At 46.6% G+C, this 24805-nt stretch overlaps 2 protein-coding genes across 3 annotated transcripts in view; one reads left to right on the forward strand and one right to left on the reverse strand.

The window, feature by feature from the left end:
- The window catches only part of EXOSC5 (exosome component 5), a 52128-nt gene extending 44286 nt beyond the window's left edge, over positions 1 to 7842 (reverse strand). Inside the window, exon 1 of the mRNA XM_030217403.1 lies at positions 7742 to 7842. Coding sequence (XP_030073263.1) covers positions 7742 to 7826 — 85 coding nt within the window. The 5' untranslated portion in view covers positions 7827 to 7842. The remainder of the gene's footprint in view (positions 1 to 7741) is intronic.
- Positions 7843 to 7943: 101 nt separating this feature from the next.
- On the forward strand, positions 7944 to 20258 carry BCKDHA (branched chain keto acid dehydrogenase E1 subunit alpha). 2 transcript variants are annotated; one of them, XM_030217402.1, is made up of 9 exons: positions 7944 to 8016; positions 12653 to 12829; positions 13055 to 13141; positions 13402 to 13510; positions 13660 to 13821; positions 14886 to 15092; positions 15796 to 15937; positions 16494 to 16665; positions 17667 to 20258. In XM_030217402.1, exons 2-9 carry the CDS (start codon positions 12785 to 12787, stop codon positions 17835 to 17837), a joined length of 1095 nt encoding a protein of 364 aa, XP_030073262.1. In that variant the 5' UTR covers positions 7944 to 8016; positions 12653 to 12784; the 3' UTR covers positions 17838 to 20258. The 2 variants fall into 2 exon arrangements, with proteins under 2 accessions (XP_030073262.1, XP_030073261.1); XM_030217401.1 differs by lacking the exon at positions 7944 to 8016 and adding an exon at positions 8230 to 8412.
- The last annotated feature ends 4547 nt before the right edge of the window (positions 20259 to 24805 follow it).

A 24805-nucleotide genomic window follows, 5' to 3' on the forward strand; every position in this document is an offset into this window, starting at 1 on the left:
ACCGCAACCGCGGGAGGAGCTGACTGACCCCAACACCGCCGAAGAGGGAGGGGTACAAAGCTGCCCTACAGCCGCACGAAGCGGGAGGGAGTGCCGGCAGAATTTATGTCTCAATCCAGCCCCGTAAAACGGGGGGGAGAGGAATGCAGCAGCTCACTGTAACACAAACTCGTCTCAACTCTTGAAGAATCCAAGTGAAAAAACTTGAACACGAAGTCTTTCTGAAGTAACTGAAGACTAAACTTGCAGCTGAAATGCAATCAGAATAAAAACAGTACAGATATCTGGGAGGGGCTATGGATTGATCAGCTATGATTAATGGAAAGAAAATTATCAGGTATGATTATACATAATTTTACCTTCCATATCATCAAGCTGATCAATCCATAGACTGGTGGGATGTACCGAAGCAGTACTCACCCAGGGCGGGACATTGACATCCCTGACCTCAACACTGAAGCTCCAAACCGGGCCTCCGCCCGTGCAGCCACCGTCAAACGGTAATGCTTGGAGAATGTATGAGCCGAAGCCCAAGTTGCCGCCTCGCATATCTCTTCCAAGGAGACGGATCCGACCTCTGCCATCGAGGCCGCCTGAGCTCTCGTGGAGTGAGCCTTCAGCTGGATAGGCGGCACCTTCCCTGCGGCCACATAAGCCGCTGCAATGGCTTCCTTGACCCATCTTGCCACCGTAGGCTTAGCAGCCTGCAGACCCTTACGAGGACCTGCACACAGGACAAACAGATGATCCGATTTCCGGAAATCATTGGTCACTTCCAAGTATCTGATGATGACTCGCCTCACATCCAGATATTTAAGAGCAGAGTACTCCTCTGGGTAGACCTCCCTACGAAAGGAAGGGAGACAGAGCTGCTGATTCACATGGAAGCGAGAAACAATCTTGGGCAGGAAGGAAGGCACTGTGCGAATAGTCACTCCTGCCTCAGTGAACTGCAGAAAAGGCTCTCGACATGAGAGCGCCTGGAGCTCGGAAACTCTTCTGGCTGAAGTGATAGCCACCAAAAAGACTGCTTTCAACGTCAGGTCTTTCAGAGATGCCCTTGACAAGGGTTCAAAAGGCGGCTTCTGCAATGCTCTTAGCACCAGGTTGAGATTCCACGCAGGCACCACTGAGCGCAGAGGAGGGCGCAGGTGATTAACTCCCTTGAGAAAGCGCACCACATCTGGCTGCGAAGCCAGGGAAGCACCCATCAGGCGGCCCCTGAAGCAAGCCAGAGCCGCTACCTGGACTTTAAGGGAACTGAGCGACAGGCCTTTCTCCAGACCTTCTTGCAGGAACGCCAACACTGAAGAAATTGGAGCAGTGAAGGGAGAAAGTGAGCCTGCTTCACACCACGCTGCAAATATACGCCAAACCCTGGCGTAAGCAGTAGAAGTAGAGCGCTTCCTCGCTCTTAGCATAGTGGCGATGACCTTGTCTGAGAAGCCCTTCTTCCTCAGACGCTGCCGCTCAATAGCCAGGCCGTAAGCCCAAAGGGGGAGGGATCCTCCATCACCACGGGACCCTGATGTAACAGGCCCTGCTCCACTGACAGCCGCAGAGGATCGTCGACTGAGAGCCTGATCAAGTCCGCATACCAGGGACGTCTGGGCCAATCCGGGCCCACCAGGATTACCCTGCCGGGATGCTTTGCCACCCGGTCTAGCACCCTGCCCAACATGGGCCAGGGCGGGAACACATAGAGGAGCTCTTGTGTCGGCCACTGTTGGAGAAGAGCATCTACTCCCAGGGATCGAGGGTCCCGTCCTCTGCTGAAAAAGCGCGGCACTTGGCAATTGGCCGATGACGCCATCAGATCTAGGCTCGGCTGGCCCCAGCGCTTCGTGATGTCCAAGAACGCCTGAGCAGATAGCTGCCGCTCTCCGGGCTCCAAAGTATGGCGACTGAGAAAGTCCGCCTTGACATTCATGACTCCGGCAATGTGGGCCGCTGAAAGCTGCTCCAGGTTCGCTGCCGCCCACTGGCATAGATTCATAGCCTCCTTGGCTAGAGGGGCGCTCTTGGTACCTCCCTGGCGGTTGATATAGGCCACAGCCGTGGCATTGTCCGACAGGACCCGTACAGGCTTCAACACCAGTACCGGGATGAACTCCAATAACACCAACCGAATGGCTCTGAGTTCCAGGAGGTTGATAGACCACTTGCCTCTGCAGGAGACCAGAGCCCCTGCGCTGTCCTTCCCAAGCATTGGGCTCCCCAGCCCATCAAAGAGGCGTCTGTCGTGACGACAATCCACTCCGGGGTCACCAGAGGCATTCCTGCAGACAACTTGTCTGTCTGCGTCCACCAGCTCAGCGGCTTGCGCACTGCTGGGTCCAAGGGAAGGCGCACAGCATAATCCTCCGACATCGGAGTCCAGCGCAACAGCAGAGATAGCTGTAGTGGTCTCATATGAGCCCTGGCCCAGGGCACTACTTCCATCGTGGCCGTCATAGAGCCCAACAGCTGCACGTAGTCCGAAGCCCGAATAGGAGAGGCTACTAGGAACTAGTCCACCTGAGCCTGAAGCTTGACAATCCGATTGTCTGGCAGGAACACTCTGCCCACTTGGGTGTCGAATCGAACTCCCAGATACTCCCGGGACTGAGTCGGGCGCAGCTGGCTCTTCTTCCAGTTAATGATCCATCCCAGGGAGCTCAAAAGAGCAACTACCCGGTCCATAGCTTTGCCGCACTCTGCATAAGAGGGGGCTCGGATCAACCAGTCGTCCAGATAAGGATGGACTTGTACTTCTTCCTTTAGCAGGAAGGCCGCTATGACCCCCATTACTTTGGAAAAGCTCCGCGGAGCAGTAGCCAACCCGAAAGGGAGGGCTCTGAACTGGAAGTGTCGTCTCAGGACTGTAAAACGCAGAAAGCGTTGGAGAGGAGGCCAGATGGGAATATGCAGGTACGCTTCCTTGATGCCCAAGGAAGCCAAGAACTCTCCTGCCTTCACTGCCGCTATAACAGAGCGGAGAGTCTCCATGCGAAAGTGCCGCACTTTCAAGGCCCGATTGACCCCTTTGAGGTCGAGGATAGGCCGGACAGAATCTCCTTTCTTTGGTACCACAAAGTAAATGGAGTAACGTCCCTTGCCAATCTGATCTTTTGGCACCGGAACGACCGCACCCAGGCGGATCAGGTTGTCCAAGGTCTGCTGCACTGCCACAGCTTTGACCGGAGACTTGCAGGGAGAGAGTACAAACCCGTCTCTTAAGGGTCGGCAGAACTCTAGCTTGTAGCCATCTCTGATGACTTCCAGCACCCAAGCGTGTGAAGTTACTGTGGTCCGCTCACCCCGAAACGAGGACAGCCGTCCTCCAATCTGCACTGGGGCGTGGACCAAGGCCCCGTCACTGGGTACGAGACCCTGGGGGAGGACCGGAGGGAGCAGCTCCGGGACGGCGGTCTCTGCGAAAGGAATGCTGCTTGGGGGAGAAATTCCTCTTGAAGGAAGAGGGAGCAGAGGAGCTCGGCCTGCCCGGGCGGTACCGACGGGCTTCCTGAAACCGTCCTCTGGAGGGACCGGGACGGGTACTAGCCCGAGCCCTGACCTCTGGTAACCTCTTGCCCTTAGACGTGCCGAGATCGGTCACGATTTTGTCCAGCTCGACCCCAAAGAGCAGCTTGCCTTTAAAAGGCAATCAAGCCAGGCGGGATTTAGAGGCGTGGTCAGCAGACCAATGTTGCAGCCAAAGCCACCGCCGCGCAGAGACTGTCTGAGCCATGCCTTTAGCTGAGGCTCTCAAGACAACATACAGCAAGTCTGCCAAATAGGCTAAGCCCGATTCCAGGGCCGGCCAATCAGCCCTCAAGGAATGATCCGAGGGGGAAGCCCGCTGCACCATAGTCAGGCACGCCCTGGCCACATAGGCACCGCAAACCGAGGCCTGCAAACTTAAAGCAGTCGCCTCAAAGGACGACCTTAAGGCCGCCTCCAATCTTCTGTCTTGGGCGTCCTTTAGGGCTGTGCCACCTTCCACCGGCAAAGCCGTTTTCTTAGTCACCGCAGTGATTAAAGAATCCACGGTAGGCCACAGATAGGCCTCACATTCACTTTCAGGTAAAGGAGAGAGGCGGGACATAGCCCTAGCCACTTTGAGGCTCGCTTCCGGGACATCCCATTGAGCCGAAATTAAGGTGTGCATGGCATCATGCACGAGGAAGGTTCTAGGCGGGCGCTTCGTCCCCAGCATAATGGCAGAGCCAACAGGGGCTGAGGGAGAGACGTCCTCCGGAGAGGAAATCTTCAAAATGCCCATGGCCTGCACTAACAGGTTGGGCAAATCCTCTGAGCTAAAAAGCCGCGCTGCAGAGGGGTCATCCGCTCCATCCGAGCGGGAATCCATCTCCTCCAAGGAATCCGCAAAGGACCGTTGGGAGACCTCAGACACGCTGCCCTCATCTACATCGGAGGAGACAAAGTCCTCCAAGGCCTGGAAATCAACCAGAGGGCGTTTACCTCTGGGAACCTCAACCTCTTTACCAGAAGAGGGAGCAGGGGCAGCGTTTTGCATGAGGAAAGCCTGATGCAGCAGCAAAACAAACTCGGGGGAGAAACCCCCCAGACTGTGCACTTCCGCAGCCTGGGCAACAGCCCTAGACGCACCCTCAACCGGCGCTCGCAAGAGCGGGGGAGAGACATGCTGCGCATCCAAAATGGCGTCCGGCGCGACACTCCGCGAAGGAGCCGCGCGGGAAGAACGGCGCTTAACTTTAGCCGCTTTGTGCCGTCACCCAAATTAAGGGCGTTCATGGCATTAATGTCTCCAACCTCAAGGGCGGCCCACGAAGAAGCCGTCCGAGCCGCGTGGCCGGCCAAGATGGCGGAGGCGAGGAGCGGGGGATGGGCGTTTATGGCGGGAAAAACCGCCACGCCGGAGAAAGGACCGGGACATTCCTCGGTCACGAAACTGTCACCCAACAAGGGCGAATCAGGCTGTAAGACCCCCGCATCCCCTCTAGAAGCGCTCAAGCGATCCGGGGAGCGACCCTTTGCGCCCTCGCCCTCCGACGCCATATGCCACGAGGAGAAGAATCGGGGAACCCCCTGCCCGCTATAAAAAGGTAAAATTACCTGCTTGCCGCTCCGAGCGGTAACGAACTGGTGTCCCAGTGAGTAGCTGCAATGAACGTTTAAATAAACGTCGAAATAAACGCCTTTAAGGACGTTTAAAATTTTTTTTTTTTTTTTTTTTAACGGAGCCAGCGGGAGGGGGGAGAAAAGGAGGGACCTGGCACCACCAGGTTTGCACTTGCTCAAAAGAGCCCTCAACCCCAGGCCTCAACAAAACCTAAGGATTAGGCTTGGAGGCCTAGCCAGAGCTGCTGCTGTGTGTGACCACCACCTGCTGAGATAGAGAACATACTGGGGAGTTTCCGGCAGCACATGACCACATATAGGGAGGCAAAAGTTTGCTCTCTATCTCCACCTGCTGGTAGATGGACACAACCACCAGTCTATGGATTGATCAGCTTGATGATATGGAATAAGGGCATTTCCTTTAAACTTTCTTTGAATTCATTTATCCAGTCCTTACATGCATATGGTTTTGCTTTTTAAACCCAAAGGTGAATCCTAAGGGTGGTGGAACAGTTAGCTATAAACTCTGTTGTTTCTGACTTTACTTGCTTGGACTGCTTTGGGTCCTATGCTGAAATGTACATCTGCTGTCTTAGCAGAGTACAGAAGAAAATGATTTATGTTACTTTTACTAGTATTTTTACTGCTTATAGAATCTGGCTTTCTCCGGGGAGGGGGCGAGGTTTACGATGCCTGTGGCACGGCAAGGGCTGGGATCGAGGAGATTACTTGTGGCGGGGATGGGTTAGATTTCTGTCCCCGTGCAACTCTCCAGTTGCAACTACTGCTCTGGGTAGGTTCTCCCCTCCCCTATTTCTTAAAAGCACAAAAAGTCATTTTACTAATGGTTTTTGGAACACCTCCCACCAATCTCCTAAACCACTCCTCATCATCTGTCTCACTCTCATTAAACATCCCGGTCCTTCATGCCCACCTAACTACTTCAATAATCCAGTTTGTGAGTAGGCGGGCAGTCAGGAGCAAAAGTGGAATACAATCAACTCATACTGATGTTAATATTGGTCTATGCTGCTGTGGGGTCCGAGTAAAACACAGATCCTACGGACCACACAGATCTCACGATTTACCCAAACCCCCATCCTAATATAAATGGGTTCTCAGTACCAATATTAGCACACCTTTTGAGTTTAAAACATTATCTGATCACAAATCAAGTTTAACTCGCGAAAACAGTGCGGTTATATTATCTTTCGTCCCACATCATAGTACAATGGAGTGGAGGATTGGCCTCGTGGTTAGAGCACCAGTCTTGCAATCCAGAGGTGGCCAGATCCAATCCCACTGCTGCTCCTTGTAATCTTGGGCAAGTCACTTAATCCCAGTGGTGTGCTGGAGCAGGCTCTCACAGGCTCACGAGAGCCGTTCGTTAAGTTTTTAAGAATTTTGGGAGCCGGTTGTTAAAGTAGGCCTCCCCATGGCTACTTTAACAACTGACTCCCAAAATGTGGGCTTGGGCCCCCTCCTGAATTCATTTTTACTTTGCTGGCAGTAATGCTGGCCCCACCAGCCAAGTAAAGAGACTGCTGCTGCTGCTCCCTGTTTCTGACTCTGAGCATCAGGCTGAGACTTTTCATGCAAGCGCAAGAAGGTTCCATCATGCTGCTCAGAGCCAGAAACAAGCAGCAGAGAATGGTGGCAGTCCATTTATTGGCTGGTGGGGCTCGGCAAAGGTATACCTAGCGTGCCCACACAAGGAAGGGGAGAGAGAGTCATGTATTCCCCCCTAAAAAAAGAATTTCAGGGCCGGCTATGCCCGGAGAGAGAGCCCGTTGTTAAAAATTTACCAGCACACCCCTGCTTAACCCTTTGCCTCAGGTACAAACTTAGACTGTGAGCCCTCCTGGGACAGAGAAATATCCAGTGTACTTGAATGTAACTCACCTTGAGATTCTACATGGAATGTTGCTACTATAGGAGATTCTACATGGAATGTTAATGTTGCTATTCCACTAGCAACATTCCATATAGAAGCCTGCCCTTGCAGATCAGCAATGCGGCCGCGCAGGCTTCTGTTTCTGTGAGTCTGACGTCCTGCACATACGTGCTGGACATCAGACTCACAGAAACAGAAGCCTGCGCGGCCGCATTGCTGATCTGCAAGGGCAGGCTTCTATATGGAATGTTACTAGTAGAGGAGTAGCCTAGTAGTTAGTGCAGTGGAACATGGAATGTTGCTACTACCTGAGATTCTACACAGAATGTTGCTAGTGGAGGAGTGGCCTAGTGGTTAGAGCACCGGTCTTGCAATCAAGAGGTGGCCGGTTCAAATCCCACTGCTGCTCCTTGTGATCTTGGCCAAGTCACTTAACCCTCCATTGCCTCAGGTACTACTGAAAAAGGTGTGAGCAAAATCTAAATAAATAAATAAAGATAAATGGTGAAATAAGAATCCTTCCATCATCATCTGCAGCCTGAGCAACACCATCATTCAAGCACCACAAACTGATCCGGTTTTCAGAATAGCCTTAATGATTATGCATGAATTAGATAACTAAATCCAACCCGTAATCATTTAAGGCTATTCTGAATCTGAAAAGCGGAACGAACTACCTATCCCTACCTTACAATGTCGAAGAACCACCTCAGGACCCAACAAGCCTACACAAAGATGAGCCCCTGCCCCTCGCTATCTCACCTTGCAGGAAGGACGCAGAGCCATCGGGCCTAGACAACAGATTCTGCTCACAAGCAAAGACTCTTAAGCAGCAATCTCGCTCCATCCTCACACTTCCACCTCCTAAACGGCAAAAGTCACTCCTCCGTCCCGTCCCAGCTCAAAGCCACGTGCTTTACGTCTCTTCGAGAGGTGGTTCTCAATCTAACCTCGTTGATGATTTCCACCAACAAGTTCTTCCGGGTTTCACGGAGGAGGCAGCGGCAAGGACCGCGATATAACCCTTTCATAAGCAGGTCATCACAAAACCATTCTCTCCTCTCCCCTGCATCGCAATCGTAGTACAAACATTCTAGGAAGAATTGTGGAAAAAAACCAAATGGTCGTGTTTTCTTTTAGCGGATTGAAGAATACACCCCTGCCTGTGGTGATTGGATAGGGTGGGGAAGGCTCGCCCTCACCTCCTGTCGGGATTGGCTGGTATCAGGGAAGTGCGCAGGACCAGCGTGGCAGCTGGTTGTCCTACGCGTTGCCTGCTAGAGAACGGCGACGCGTAAGGCACGAAACAGCCGCCGTTATAGTTGCGGTGTGGGCCGTGGACGCTTTCACCGGCCTGCGAGATGGCGGCAGTGCGAGGGTTGCTCCGGGGGCTGCGCCGGGCCACTGTTTCCTGTAGGACCCTGACACTGAGTGTGAGACGGAGACCCACAGATTCCTTGCGAATTCTCGTTATGTGCTGTCATTAGCAGGAATGTTACTTATGATGTGCTTTGCATAACCTATTACATACATTTACGCACTGTTGTCAGTGTTTATACTTTATGTTAATCGTTTTTAGATTTACTATTCTAGTTTATGTTTATAATGGTATTATTTTATTTATTTTGAGTTTAAATAAAGACTGGGGATGGACTGTACATTACTATCTATTCCCTAAAAAAGAGAGAGACAGAAAGGGGAAACCCTGCTCACTTGCCTGGTAGAAAAGAAAGGGAAAATTGGCTTTATCTCTGTGAGGATTCATGTAGTAACTTGATTTTTTTTGTAGTTGTTGCAATACATTTTTATTGAAATTTTGTAATATAGTGTAACAACACATTGATGAAATCAGAGTAGCCAGTAATGTGTAATTACAGTAGCTTCAGTTTTTGAGAATCATACGTGTTATGGGAAGGCCAATTTGCATGATTGTTTTCTGTAGGTTGTTTTGCCAGTGCTTGAATTCGTCTTCAGGGCTCTTTGGAAACCAGATCTGCATGTATTTAATGATTTGCATGGATTGGGCTTAAAAAATGGAACGAGCTATATTAGTATACCTGAATATATTTATGAGAAACATCCTGAATTAAGCCTGTGAAAAAGGTTGGAAGGATTCTGGTAGTTTGCAGGCAGCTGATAGGCCTATCAGGGGGTGGGAGAGGGGCTGGACCTACCCAAGAACACATGGTATACCTTCCTGGAGTTTAATGTGCAGGTTATGATTATGACCTTTAGAGAAAACCTAAATGAGATTATTAGAGGCAAATAATTTGATTACACTATCTTAATGTTGGCCCATTTTTTTAATGCTGTGACCTTGGATGAAGGAGTATCCTGGTGGCTAGAGCAACAGGATAAGAATTAGGGAAGCCAGTGTTCAAATCCTGCTTCTCTCACTGATACTCCTTGTGATCTTAGGCAAGTCACCTCACCTGCCATTACCCTCTTGAGCAAGGAAATAACTTGTGAACCGGTCTATAACTTGCTTTGAAACAGAATTGGAAGGTAATTTAAATCTAAATCATTGAAGAAAGTACAGGTTTCAAAAATAAACATAAATAAGGGCTTTTGCTTGTGCAAATACCATTTTGCCTACACATTACATCTTAAGGACTCCAGAAGGAAGCTCTCTTTGGCAAGCCTTATCAGTAAATTTAAGAGACAGATCGTATGTCACATATCCTAGCTTAGGAGTGAGATTCATAAGGCATGTTAATTTATGCAGTGCACATTGTACAATACATAAGATGCAAAGGATGCAGATGTATGCAGAGCACCTTATTATGCAAATCAAATAATGCAGCTCCATCAAAATTCACAAGTTGCATTATTTTATCTGTCTTGGAGCATCGGCCACAAACACACTGCCCAGATGCTCGTGGGAGACCCCTTAAAGAGACCAGAGCTAAAGTTCTATGTGGATTCTACCCAACCCCCCCCCCCCCCCCCCCACCCCAGGCATCCCTGGGGCCTCTGGATTCAAAACAGCACTGTTTACCCCATAATGGTAGTTGCACAGGACTACGCTAACAGCTAACAGTTATATTGCCAGATAAGAGTGCACAGTCCTTATTTGGCAGCATGAGCCCTAGTGATATTTCTGTGCAGCACTTTTGGCTCTTTAAAGTGGCCACCGGGAGCATTGAGCTGCCCATTAGCAGCTCAGTGCTCCCAGAGAGAAGAATAACACAGCTTGCAGGGTTGATTGCAAGTTGTTTTATTTATCTCGTGTGACTAACCTGCAGTACCGAGTAACTGCTGGTTAGTGACTCTCGTGGTAAAGTTGCAGTAAAATGTGATATTTTACTGTAGTTTAGTAACTTTCCCTCTTAACACCAATTGACTAAAGAACTTGAGCTGCTATGCAAAAAATAAGACATGATTGCAATCTAAATGATTTATATTTGTTAAGATTAATATAGGGTGGCATACTGATTGCTGTGAAGAATTTGTTTCATAATTAGTTGCATAGAGAGAGGCACATTCAGTAGAAGAAAGGAGGTGTTAAGGCCTCTGTATGTGTCGTCGGTGAGGCCCCATTTGGAGTATTATGTTCAATTTTGGAGGCTGTATCTTGCTAAGGACGTCAGAAGAGGCGGTTCAGAGGAAGGTGACAAAAATGATGTGGGGCTTATGCCAAAAGACATATTAGAAGAGACTTGAAGACCTCAGTTTGTATCCCTAGAGGAAATGAGAGATGAGGGGATATTATACAGTCGTTTAAATACTTAGGAAGTGGTACACCTAGGTCATGAATTGAGGTTATAGGGTGGGAGACCTAGGAGCAATGTCAGGAAATACTTTCTCACAGAAAGTCGAATGCACTCCTGCAAGAAGCTAAGGCAAAAATGGTGACAGAATTCAAGAATGCATGGGATAAACACAGAGGAACACTATATAGAAAAAGGATGGAATCCAATTAAAGCACAACTTAAATGATCTCATAACTGGAGTGAACTTTGACGACAGTTTCAGAGGTAGGGAGGTTAGACCAATGTCCCGTAAATGACATAAACAGATCAGGATTTTTTTTTTTTGTTACATTTGTACCCTGCGCTTTCCCACTCATGGCAGGCTCAATGCGGCTTACATGGGGCAATGGAGGGTTAAGTGACTTGCCCAGAGTCACAAGGAGCTGCCTGTGCCTGAAGTGGGAATCGAACTCAGTTCCTCAGGACCAAAGTCCACCACCCTAACCACTAGGCCACTCCTCCACTGTTGCTACTATTTGAGATTCTACATGGAATGTTGCTATTCCACTAGCAACATTCCATGTAGAAGTCGGCCCTTGCAGATCACCAATGTGGCCGCGCAGGCTTCTGCTTCTGTGAGTCTGACGTCCTGCACGTACGTGCAGGATGTCAGACTCACAGAAACAGAAGCCTGCGCAGACTTCTACATGGAATGTTGCTAGTGGAATAGCAACATTCCATGTAGAATCTCCAATAGTATCTATTTTATTTTTGTTACATTTGTATCCTGCGCTTTCCCACTCATGGTAGGCTCAATGCGGCTTACATATACAGGTACTTATTTGTACCTGGGGCAATGGAGGGTTAAGTGACTTGCCCAGAGTCACAAGGAGCTGCAGTGGGAATCAAACCCAGTTCCCCAGCATCAAAGTCTGCTGCACTAACCACTAGGCTACTCCTCCACTAGCAACATTCCATGTAGAAGTCGGCCCTTGCAGATCACCAATGTGGCCGCGCAGGCTTCTGCTTCTGTGAGTCTGACGTCCTGCACGTGCAGGACATCAGACTCACAGAAACAGAAGCCTGCGCAGCCTTCTACATGGAATGTTGCTAGTGGAATAGCAACATTCCATGTAGAATCTCCAATAGTAGCAACATTCCATGTAGAATCTCCAATAGTATCTATTTTATTTTTGTTACATTTGTACCCCGCGCTTTCCCACTCATGGCAGGCTCAATGCGGCTTACATGGGGCAATGGAGGGTTAAGTGACTTGCCCAGAGTCACAAGGAGCTGCCTGTGCCTGAAGTGGGAATCGAACTCAGTTCCTCAAGGCTGGAGTGAGCTTTGATGGCAAAACCAGTAGTTGGGAAGTAAGATCCATGCCAGGCAGACTTCTACAGTCTGTGCCTCAAAATTGGCAGGGAAAGCTAGAGAGTAAGTATACCAGTGTTTAATCGTGAAGAAGTGGAACTTTTGCAGAGTGCCAGATTGAACTCTGGCTACCTTGTTGGGCAGGCTGGATGGACCATGCAGGTCTTCATCTGCCAACATGTACTACGTTACTAACGTCAAACCTCGGGCACTGGGGCACAAGTTGATAAAAGGAGGGGGGTTCAGTTTTTTAATGTTTTTGTTTTTTTTTTTTTTACTTACGGGTAGAAGTTGATCCAAATTTGTAAATATAACTTTGGTGCTTGAATATTGAAACAGAAGTTAACAGAGAACTGGAAATATTTTTAGTCCTCTTGAAGTTTTTAGTGAGTTCTCTTTTTATGATTACAAATATATTGAGGGTTAGATTTAAGAATTGGGTGGTAAAACAAACCAATCCTGCTTGAAAAATGGAGAATACATTTTGTACAGTGTGGATTTTCACTCAAGCCAGATATAAGTTTACACAACAGCAGGTGCAGAATTTTAACCACTATGTAAAAAAATATGTGTTTTTTTTTTTTTTTGTTTCTCCCTGCCCGTCCAGCATGCTCGTTGTCAGCATGAGTTCACGTCCCTGGAGGAAAAACCACAGTTCCCTGGAGCTTCAGCTGAGTTTGTGGACAAACTGGATTTTATTCAGCCCAATGTGATCTCTGGGATCCCTATCTACAGGGTCATGGATCGCCAAGGGCAGATTGTAAACCCAGCAGAAGATCCCCAGGTAACCTATCAGTGTGTTGACCAGTTCCCTTTTCATACCCCTGGTTTAGTATGTAAGAGTTCAGATAGGATCTGTAGCAAGGAAGGGGAGTTTCCTGGGCATTCATCCACCTGGTAGACACACACCTATCCCAGCCATTGAAGATCTTAATGTATTTCTCAAATTCCAGATAGAGGAGTGGAACTAAACTGCAGTCAGTAACTTGGTGGTCTGTGCTCTTTGCAGCTTCCGCAGGAGATGGTACTGAAGTTCTATCGTACCATGACACTGCTGAACACCATGGACCGGATCCTATATGAGTCCCAGCGGCAGGTGGGTGCTTCAGTTGGGGACTAGGCTGGTAAGTAGGCACTCAGCTGGAGGGGGAGGGGCAGGAACATGGAGCCACAGCTTCCTCATTAGTGAACTGGTTTCTAAAACAGTTGTAGGGGGTATAGGTTGAAGCTTGGTTGACAGATAGGAATTGTAAACCTCACATTTGGTAGGCTACGTATAGAGGGACATGAATGACAAGTGAGTTAAATATCATACAGGCTACTTGCATCGACTGCAAAATAATTTCTGTGTTATAGGGTAGGATTTCCTTCTACATGACAAACTATGGAGAAGAGGGCACTCACGTGGGCAGTGCCGCTGCATTGGGTGACCGAGATCTGGTGTTCGGGCAGTACAGGGAGGCAGGTAACGATTTACTGGAGGTGGGGGAGGACGAGGGACCTGGGCTGTGATTTTTTTCTGATGCCGTACTTTGATATTGATAGATACACCTTTAAGTTATCTGCCTTGTTTTGAAAGAGGGTGCTCACTTGTCTGTCCTGCCGTCACTTCAGGTGTCCTTATGTACCGCGGTTACCCCCTGGACTTGTTCATGTCGCAGTGTTATGGGAATAGTGGCGACCAAGGGAAAGGGCGTCAGATGCCGGTGCATTATGGATGCAAGGATTTGCACTTTGTGACCATTTCTTCCCCACTGGCAACCCAGATCCCACAAGGTGAGGACATGTAAGCTGACGCACTGCTGTCTTTGTTCACACAAATGATGACAATCAGCGCAGACACAGCAGAATAAGAAAGATCCAAGCCCACAACCTGCTGCAATATAATCTTGATATTTACCCTGTAGTAAGAACATAAGAATAGCTGTACTGGGTCAGACCAGTTGTCCATCTAGCCCAATATCCTGCTTCCAGCAGTGGCCAATTTAGGTGTCAAGTACTTGACAAAATCCCAGTTGGTAGTAAAATTCATGCTAGTGATCCCAGGGACAAGAAGTGGCTTTCCCTATGTCTATCTCAGTAGCAGACTATGAGCTGTTCCTCCAGGAACTTGTCCAAACCTTTTTTAATTCCAGATATGCTAACCGCTGTTACCACTATTTGTAGAGTGAAAAAATATTTCCTCCTAAGTATTTCCATGTCATTTCATTGTATCCCCTAATCTTTGGACTTTTTGAAAGAGTAAAAAATCAGTTTATATTTACCCATTCTACACCACTCAGGATTTTGTAGACCTCTATCGTCCCCCTTGGTCATCTCTTTTCCAAGCTGTTGAATCTGAACCTCTTAAACCTTTCCTTGTATGATTGGAGTTCCATCTCTGTAATCATTTTCATCACCCTTCTCTGAACCTTTTCTAATTCTACTATATCTTTTTTTAAGATACGGTAACCAGAATTGCAAAACAATACTCAAGGTGTGGTTGCACCATGGAGCGATACAGAGGCATTATAATATTCTTGGTCTTGTTTTCTATCCCTTTCCTAATAATTCCTAGCATCCTGTTTGCTTTTTTGGCCGCTGCCACACACCTGGACAGATTCTGAGCTGAGGTCCCTTTCCTCCATGTTTTGAAAGAGGTTTTGTAGAGAATTGTGTGCATCAGTACAGGGTGAATGTGAAGATTATATTGCAGCAGGATTTGGTACTGATCAGGAATTCATCCATGTGATAAAAGCTTATTATTTGAAAGTGAAGTTTCAGTGGCTGAGGTTTTTGTTTTATTTGCTTGGTTTTTTTTTCTTTCTCTCCTTTCTTACTCCTCTGCTTCCTCCCGGCAGCCGTGGGGGCCGCCTATGCCATCAAACGGGAGAACGCTGACCGTGTGGTGATCTGCTATTTTGGGGAGGGCGCAGCCAGTGAAGGGGACGCCCATGCTGGTTTCAACTTTTCTGCCACGCTGGAGTGCCCTATTCTTTTCTTCTGTCGCAACAATGGCTATGCCATCTCCACCCCCACCTCCGAGCAGTACCGGGGGGATGGCATTGGTGAGTACGTGTGGTGAAGTGCAGAAGAGAGGGGAGGGAGCCACTAGATCCAGCACTCTTGCAAGAAGGTGTGGTGGAACCAGGAGGTGAGATCACATAGAGGGTAATTCTATATAAGACACATCTGACGTGCGTAAAAAGCAGAATAGGTGCCACTTAGCGCTTTGGGCAAGTGTGTACCTGTTCTGTAAGCACACACATATGTGGCATAGCATGCAATTGAAAAGGATGCGTACATGTTGGAGGAGATGGGTGACTCCCCGATGTCCCGCCCATGTAACGCGTGCATCTTATAGAATACCTTTTAGCAATAATTAAAATTTGATGTCACAAATCCTTTAATAATTTATATATAGAATCATAGCGGTGTTACTCTGAGTACTGTATTTCCCCAGAGCTTTATACACCTACTTCTTCATCTGTTCTCAATTGAAATCTTTTTTATCTCTTTTATCTTTCACATTAAAGTAACAAAATTGGTACGTACCTTAATATAAATCTCTTTTTTTCAATTGTTGGCTTGGGGGAGATCTCTTCTGACATGCGCCATGTTTTGCTACTGCTTTTTCAAGGAAAACCCCCTCATATTTAACCTGACTCGTCCTGCCGACTATTCCGTTTACTTCATTCACCTCTGTGGGCCCTAAATGTGACCTCCATTGACTTTTCAGCATTTACAATCTCTCTCTCTCTCATATCGCAGCTGCTAGAGGCCCTGGCTATGGCCTCATGTCCATCCGTGTGGATGGGAATGATGTGTTTGCTGTATACAACGCTGTCAAGGAGGCACGACGCAGAGCTGTGGCGGAGAACCAGCCCTTTCTGATTGAGGCCATGACGTACAGGTGAAAGCTCTTTCTCATGGCTCACTGTAAAGATGGGATAGATCATAGGACCACAGAGCATCTCGTACCTGTTTGAGATAATGGGAGGGGGCTACTGCCATTGTTTTCCACGCAGGACCCTACAAACCTTTCTTTCTAAATCCTGTGTTTTCATTCCCTGTGTAGGGTTAGTGAGTGTGTTTATTTTTCATAATTCTGACAGCTTGTTCAGTGTTTGAAGTCAACAAGATGGTTAGGGTGGTATATTGTGATAAGACAGATATTACATTATTATACATTGCTGTATGCTATGGTTTTTTTTAATTATTATTATGCATGTTTTCATTGTTAGCTGCTTGATATTGTGGGCTAAAATTTTTTCATTAAATTAGATGAATGTAATGAATGAATGGCAAATGCTATACAGGTACAGTGGATAAAAGCGTTCCCTGCCATGAAGAGCTTAAAGTCTGGAATGGGCAGAAAGAGACGCGGGGACCACAGGAACCTCTTGTGATGGAGAACAGAGGCTGTCCATTCCTATTCTTCAGTGTTGACATTTGCATTTGCCTGTCAGGATTGGACATCACAGTACCAGCGATGACAGCTCAGCCTATCGCTCTGTGGATGAGGTGAACTACTGGGACAAGCAGGACCACCCTATTTCCCGCCTTCGCCACTACATGGTGAGCAAGCACTGGTGGGACGAGGAGCAGGAGAAGGCCTGGAGAAAGAAGTCTCGGAAAATGGTGAGTTGTGATCCTCCTCCGTGACAGGACAAGGTGCAACACTGTGATTAACCCCAGTCTCTGGGCAAGCGCTCTGGTAAAGCTGTTTCGGTTGCAGCTTTTGCGCATTGAGACTACATTTGTCATTTTGTATGTTTTGTTATTCCAGCAGTGATATGTAAGATTAAACTGACGTGGCTGCAGTATTATTCCCTAGAGCAGTGGGTCGCAACCCAGTCCTCAGGTCACACCCAATCAATCAGGTTTTCAGGATATTATAATGAATTTGCATACAAAGGAGGGAGTGCAAGCAAATCTCTCGAGCATATTCATTTTGGAAATCTTAAAAACCTGACTTAGCTAAAAGTAGTACATTTAAAACGAATCAGAAAAAATATTTCTTCACTCAACGTGTAATTAAACTCTGTAATTTGTTGCCAGAGAATATAGTAAAAGCAGTTAGCTTAGAGGGGTTTAAAAAAGGTTTGGATGGCTTCCTAAAGGAAAAGTCCATAGATTATTATTAAAATGGACTTGGGGAAAATCCACTGCTTATTTCTAGAATAAGCAGCATAAAATGTATTGTACTGTTTTGGGATCTTGCCAGGTACTTGTGACCTGGATTGGCCACTGTTGGAAACAGGATGCTGGGCTTCATGGACCTTCGGTCTGTCCCAATATGACAATACTTATGTACTTATATAGGTGTGCCCCCAAGGACCAGGATGAGAACCTTGACCTAGAGAATTATAAGAAGGCCGCATCCCAGTTAGGTTTTCGTGATTTCCCCAATGACTATGCATGAGATGTATTTTAATGCACTGCCTTCATTGTATGCAAATAGATCTCATGCATAGTCATTAGGGAAATCCTGAAAACCCAACTGGGTTGTGGCTCTCAAGGACTGAGGTTGCCCACCCCTGTGTTTGAGCAGTGTGCTCTTTCCTGGTGCTTGTTTTTGGGGCAGAGCCCCATCTCCCTACCTTCTCATTTTGTAACCTCCTCATGTCCTTTTTCTTTAGGTCATGGAGGCCTTCGAGCAGGCCGAACGGAAGCTGAAGCCGCACCCAGATAACCTGTTCTCTGATGTGTACTCGGAGATGCCAGCTCACATCAAGCAGCAGCGCGAGTCCTTGTGGAGACACCTGAAGATTTATGGAGAGCATTACCCACTGGACCATTATGAAAAATGAACCATTTCCTCCTCTCCCAGACCCTGTCTTTCCTTCTCTCCAGGGGGACCTTATGGATCACATCCTACAGATTCTTGTCGCTTCCCTAGGGGAGTAAAAGCTTAGAACTTGGAGAGTGGGCAGGGAGGGGGAGGATGGGAATTCTTTGAATAAATGGGTGCAGATTTTTAGTCAGAAGATATGAGCCTTTAGCAGTAGGTAAACAGGAAGTTGAAGGGAAGATATGGTAGTAATAGGAACTGCACAAACTGTTCCACCCCCTCTCATAAGGGCTAAAGAGCAGCATGGGTATTAGCACCCTACTGTGTATCTTGTTCACCAGCCAAGTTAACCTCCTGCCTTTTGGTTAGAAGGTACAGGAATCCACAGATAAAAGCACAAATTGAGAACAATGTAGGGGAAAGGTAATGGTTACACTACCCCACTCTCCCAGTCCCGTTCCCACAGGTCCTCTCAGAAAGATATTAGAGCCTGCAGTATTTCTTCAGGCTACTGAATAACTATGGGAATGACCATGTTTCCAGTGGCTGTGTCCAGTCTTTCTTGCAAGAACATGATGTGAGGCCAGTTTTACACTATCACATTCTCCTTCCCTTTTAAAGATGCACGGTTCTGTTGGAGAAAATTCACCTACTTACCATCCCCCCCAGAGAGCATAGTCTAAAGCACAGGGCAGTTCAGTGACTCAGGGCTACACTAGATATTGTGGACTGAGGAATAGAAACATGGAGCTGCTGTCTGTCCTTTTCCGTTCATTGCAGCTGCAATTCTCCACGGTTCTCTTTGCAGGGTCATGTGTGTTGCTGGTGCCCTTCCTGTACCCAGGGCTGTGTTTTGAATGATGCAGCCTTTGCTAACAGTGCCAAGATTTATAACATGCTTGGAATATTCCCTAAAGGCGGGGAAGACTGCTGCTGAATCACAAAATATAGGGGCTTTGAGGATTAATAGTTGCTAATTTTTGTTGACAGAACTGATAAATATATTTTTTTTTGAGGGGGAGGGGTCAGGTATGGGTTGGCCTTGAACCGATGCCCTTCGGATTGGAGGGCACTAGTCTTCCAGGAGTAGCAGTTCTCGTGGCGATGTTCAACTGGCCCATTCCTAGTAGGTTTGTGTTTTGTTTTTTATAATATCTGTGCTAATTTTAGTTCTTGTGTCTGCAGTGGCCCAGGGCAGATTGGATATTTCTGCCCCGCCTCTGGGTTTGTTCCCCTCTGGTTCATTGTTCTTGTCTTCTGGTCCAGTCTTTTTCCAGAGGCCTTGTATTTGGTTCCTGTGGGTTGTTTTTTTCTTTTTTGTTTTTTTTTGGCCTTGCTTCCTGATATCTCAAGTTTCCAGTTTCTTGTCAGGTTCTTTGGTTCTTGTAAGCCTTGTGTTGGATGCACTCCTTGGAGGTGCAGTGATATCAGTGGCATTCCTAGCCTGTTTTGCACCTGGGGCGGGTCGTCGCTATGGCCCCCTCCCCCCCCCCCCCCCCCCCCCCCCCCGGCGCATCACCAGACCTTCCCTCCCAGCAAGGGGATGCGCGGAGCAAGCATGCAGCTGTCAGCTCTGCCAGTCTCCTGCCCCGGAACAGGAAGTAATGAGAGGGGGTAGGGGACCGGAAGAGCCTGCAACCGCACGCCTGTTCCGCATACCCCATTGCTGCCTGCACCCAGAACGGACCGCCCTTGGTATGCTACTGAGATTAAAACTTACCTTGGCCAATTCTGGTTTGTCTTGTTTATATTCAAGTCTCGAGAGTCCCTGTCTAGTAGCCATCTGTGCCCTGGCTAGGGATTCCCTGACAATTTATGGAATCATGGAATATCTGTTACACAATCAAGAACAGTTTTAGCTGGGAAAATGATACTTAGGCAGCAGTAAAGTCCCTGGTCTAGTAACCTGTAAGCCATGTGATAGTCCCTGTGGCTACTTACACAGCTGGCAGTGGCATTTGATAGGGAGAATGTGTGCCCACACAAAGCATTAGCGGGAATGGCAAAGCTACCACTTTCAGATAAATTATATAATTGTACAGATGGGGAAAGTACTTATGGGAAATAATAAAACAAGTGTGGAAAGTAAAAATAGATTTTTGTATATATGTTTTTTATGATGAGTGTGTGTGTAATTTTCTCACTTAATTTAAAAGGCATCATTAATCTCTACATGAAGAAAATCATTTGTCCTCGGTTGTTTCCAAAAGAGTTCCCTATCTGCATGAAATGGGTCACAGACTAGCCAAATGTCCCACAGAGAGAGGATGTAGGAACAAGATTACAGTCTGCTTTTTCAGTTTGCTGCTTCCCCGACTAGGCCACTGCCAGCTGTTTTAAAATTAACGGCTATGGTTTTTTTGGTCCCAAAGCCCAAGTACAGCCGGGTAGACCACTCTTTATCTGCTGTTGTTTTTTTTTTTTTTTTGTTACATTTGTACCCCGCCCTTTCCCACTCATGGCAGGCTCAATGCAGCTTACATGGGGCAATGGAGGGTTAAGTGACTTGCCCAGAGTCACAAGAAGCTGCCTGTGCCTGAAGTGAGAATCGAACTCAGTTCCTCAGGACCAAAGTCCACCACCCTAACCACTAGGCCACTCCTCCACCTCTGTTCCTGTTCTCTGTTCCTAATGAACTCTCTGGTAGTAGTAGTGGTTGTAGGCCTTTTATGTTTGTTACAGCTTAGGTTTTCTGTTTTCAGATTGTGTTACTAGGAGTGATACTCTCTCCATGGTTCTCCTTTCCTTTTATGATAATGGAGTTTTCCTTAGGTAAAGGGGTCATGGATTTGATATACCGTCTTTCTGTTGTACAGCCACAGCAGGTAACAAAAACAAAGAGCAGACCTTGCTGAAGAAACGGCAGTCTTTATTAATGCTCCCAGGATGCACACTCAAATGCCCAACATGGCCATGTTTCGCCTAGAATACAGGCTGCATCAGGGGCATACAATATGGTGCAAATCTAAACACTCCACTGTTCTAAACGGACCCAGGAAGATACACACTGATCCATGATGGTGGAGTGTTTAGATTTGCACCAACTGGTATTGTATGCCCATGACACAGCCTGTATTCTAGGCGAAACATGTCCATGTTGGGCATTTGAGTGTGTGCATCCTGGGAGCATTAATAAAGACTGCAGTTTCTTCAGTAAGGTCTGCTTTTTGTCTTTTTGTTACCCACTGTGGATATTGTGGACCAACTGCCTTCTTGCTTTCTTACAACCACAGCGGGTTACATTTTTATTATTTGCAGATACGTTCTCTGTCCATTGTGGTATTTGGAATGAGGTGGTATTTTTCTTGGAGGTGATGACTTTTGGGGTGATAGCCCTAGTTTGTTTGAAGAATGTGCAAAAGAAAACTGAATCTCCGAAAATAGCCGAAAATTATGGAAAGGAATCAGTCCTCTCTGATATAAACTATTATAGAGAAAAACAGAATGACTGGTGAACATTTCTCAAGGAAGCACTTCTTAACACCCTCACAACAAGCATACTTAAAAATGTGTAAATGCGGCTACTAGAGGCTATTAGCACCTGACTAGCACCCGCGTTTACCTGCGCAGAATGTTCAGAGGCCCAGAATGTGGGAACAAACGACCATGCAAACAACGCAAGTAGCATGTTAATGTAGTCAAGCACATGCTAATGAGGTCATTTTGTATTCCTCCCCAGTGCTCAGAAAAGAGCCCCCCCCCCCCCCCCCCCAAAAAAAAATTGCCTTATCGCTGCAAACGCCAGGTCGGAACAAGTGTTAGGGTGTTGGAAGAGAGGATTTTCCATGATTCTCATGCTTCTTTCTGCAAAATCTGCTGGTTTTGATTGCTTTTGGACCCAAGCGAAAGCATACGTTGGCGTCTCTTTCCTGCATCTAAATTTAAAGCGGCCATGCTAAGAAAAATTTTAAAACGCTCATAGTGAAAATGCACATTGGCGTCTGTTTCCTGCGTCTAAATATAAGCGTCCAACCTAAAACAATTTAATACACTTATATTTAGGCCACAGAAAACAGACACCAACGGACATAACAGTTATCATACTGGGACAGATCAAAGTTCCATCAAGCCCAGTATCCTGTTTCCAACAGTGGCCAATTCAGGTTACAAGTACCTGGCAAGATCTTGTTTATTCTAGAAATAAGCAGTAGATTTTCTCCACATCCATCTTAATAATGGCTTATGGACTTTTAGGAAGTTGTCCAAAAGTTTTTTTTTAAACCCTGCTAAGCTAACTGCTTTTACCACAGTCACTGGCAATGAATTCCAGAGTTTAATTACACATTGAGTGAAGAAATATTTTCTCCGATTTGTTTTTAATTTACTACTTAATAGCTTCATTACGTGCCCCTAGTCCTGATATTTTTGGAAAGAGTAAACAAGTGATTCACATCCACCCATGTGTACTTCATGTTCGGATTTTACCAGGCACATTTACACAGGAGCCAAGCTTACTGCGGAACTCTCCTGCCAAACTCCCTAATGCTCAAGGCTATAAGCGCACCTATATTTGCATCTCAGCGTTGAGCATCGTTGCTATTCTGGCGGTATCTTTACGGCGCTATTCAGAATAGGCTAGAGTTTTGAGCATCGGGGCCTAGGATCATAAATGTTTGAAATTAGGATGGTGAAACACTTAGTTTTCTTGGGGTAGATTCAAGAAAAAGTGCCACATTTTAGGTGCTGGGATGATGCGCTGTAAGCGTGAATTCTATAATCGCAGTTCTGTGTGGAAATGTCTTTAAAGAATAGCAGTATAAGTCAGCAGTTTCAGGCCTAACTTTAGATGTGAACACTTAGCCATGTCAAAGGCTGGTGTAAGTGGTCTCGCCTAACCCCTAGTATTCTATTACTTGCGCACCTAACTCCTAGGGATGCCCCTGCCCCTCCTAGTTCCATGACCCCCTAGATGTTGTGCATGATAGAAATTGCACACACAACTGCCTTTAGTCACTATTCTAGAAGTTACAAGCTCAAATACTAATTGGTTTAAGCTAATATTTTCTGTTAATTGGAGTTAACAGCCCCAGTCCATTATTAAATTAAGTTATGCATGCAGCTTCCCTTATTCTTTATAGTGCACCCAATTTTATAGAATTAAGAGAGTTGAGTTTTCCAATGTCTTTAGGAGTGAGGAGTGGCCTAGAGGTTAGAGCACCAGCCTTGCTATCCAGAGGTGGCCAGTTCAAATGCCACTGCTGCTCCATGTGACCTTGGGCAAGCCTCTTAACCCCCACTGCCTCAGGTACAAACTTAAATTGTGAGCCCCCCAGGATAGGGAAATACCCACTGTACCCAGATGTAACTCACCTTGAGCTACCACTGAAAAAGGTATGAGCAAAATCTAAATAAATACATGTATCAGCTCAAGGCCTTTTCTACTGTCTTCCACTTCTGTTAAGTCTACCTCCCCCACCTTTCCCTTTCACTGAGCTATGATGATATATGTAGGTTGCCTAAGGCTTTGCTGATCCAATAAATATTTCTATTTATTGCCTTTAAAGTGGACTAACGTGACAATCACACTATCCACAAATGTATTGAATTAGCCTAATAAAAATAAAAGGGAATCGCATCCAACTTGTTTGATCCTAATTTCTCTGTATCCTAGTGCTTAGCCAATCAGTTTCCCTACAATGAGTATATAAGAGTGAGGAGACTCATTCTATGCAAATCTATCTCATGCATATTCATTACAGGAATCATGGAAACCCAAGTAACTAGGTGTGCCTCCAGGAAAGGGGTTGAGAGAAGGACTGACACATTCAAATAGACTAATGCAGCAGCCATTATCCTTTGATCTAGCTGTGTATATGTTTCCTGATTGTTCAGAGTTTCCTAGCTGCAGATTGTCTGATGTGAGCAATGCACCTAAATGTGATAGGGCAAAGGAGCTGCAGACTAGGAACCAGAGGGTCCAGGTTCAAATCCCCCTAGAAGGGCCTTATGGCTTTGGAGTGGTGCTGGTAACCTCACACTTGTAGCCTCATGAGTTCTTCACAGGGAAAAGGGGATAGGATTTGATATACCACCTTTCTGGGTTACAATCAAAGCAGTTTATATATTATTAAAGGTATTTATTTTGTACTTGGGGCAATGTCGGGTGAAGTGACTTGCCCAGCGTCACATGGAGCTACAGTAGGAATCAAACTCTGTTCCCCTGGTTCTCAGGCCACTGCAGTAACCATTAGAGTACACCTCCACTCATGAGAGGGTTGAGCAGAGCTGTTCAATACCTTGCTGGAGACATACTAAGCCAGTCTGTTTTTCATGAATATGTATGCAATAGATTTACAGGAGAGGTTGAGAAGTACTGCTTTAGAGGTCTTATAGATCTCCAGGTTCCACCACATAATGGATAGCAGAGTCACAGAGGACAGTACTGATATTTGGAAAGCACTAAGGATTGGCAACTGGCATAAGGTCTTTGGAAGTGTGGTTGCCAGGCTTTGACAAAATATTGAGAAAGCAGGGCTATCCCACTGTTTTCTGATGACAACCCACACCACCACCATTTGGGCTTTTAGGATATCTACAGAGTGTAACCATGAGAAACTTGCAAACTTTGGAGACTTGGGTCATGCAGATTTTTCAGGTATACACATAAAGTAGCACATATGAGTTTATCTTGTTGGGCAGACTGGATGAACCGTACAGGTCTTTCTCTGCCATCATCTATGTTACTATATGTATAAAAAAAGTAGATATCCTGACAACCCAACTGGCTATAGGTCATCAGGACAGGCTTGGAAAGATCTGTTCCATAGGATGAAGGGACCTACGTGGTCTCCAAAGCTCATTTAACATGCCATGTCTATTTTCCTTCTTACATAAAATATATCAGGTCGTCCAGTAGCTCCAGTTTACATGAAATAGAAACTGTACACAGGTGTGGGATAGAGATGTGGAAATGATAGCTACTCCAGTGCTTATTAACAGACTACCAAATGCTCAGACATTAGCCCTTTAATAGGAGGACTGGAAAGC

The sequence above is a fragment of the Microcaecilia unicolor genome, chromosome 11 (assembly GCF_901765095.1).
Source record: "Microcaecilia unicolor chromosome 11, aMicUni1.1, whole genome shotgun sequence".
NCBI classification, from domain to species: Eukaryota; Metazoa; Chordata; class Amphibia; order Gymnophiona; family Siphonopidae; genus Microcaecilia; species Microcaecilia unicolor.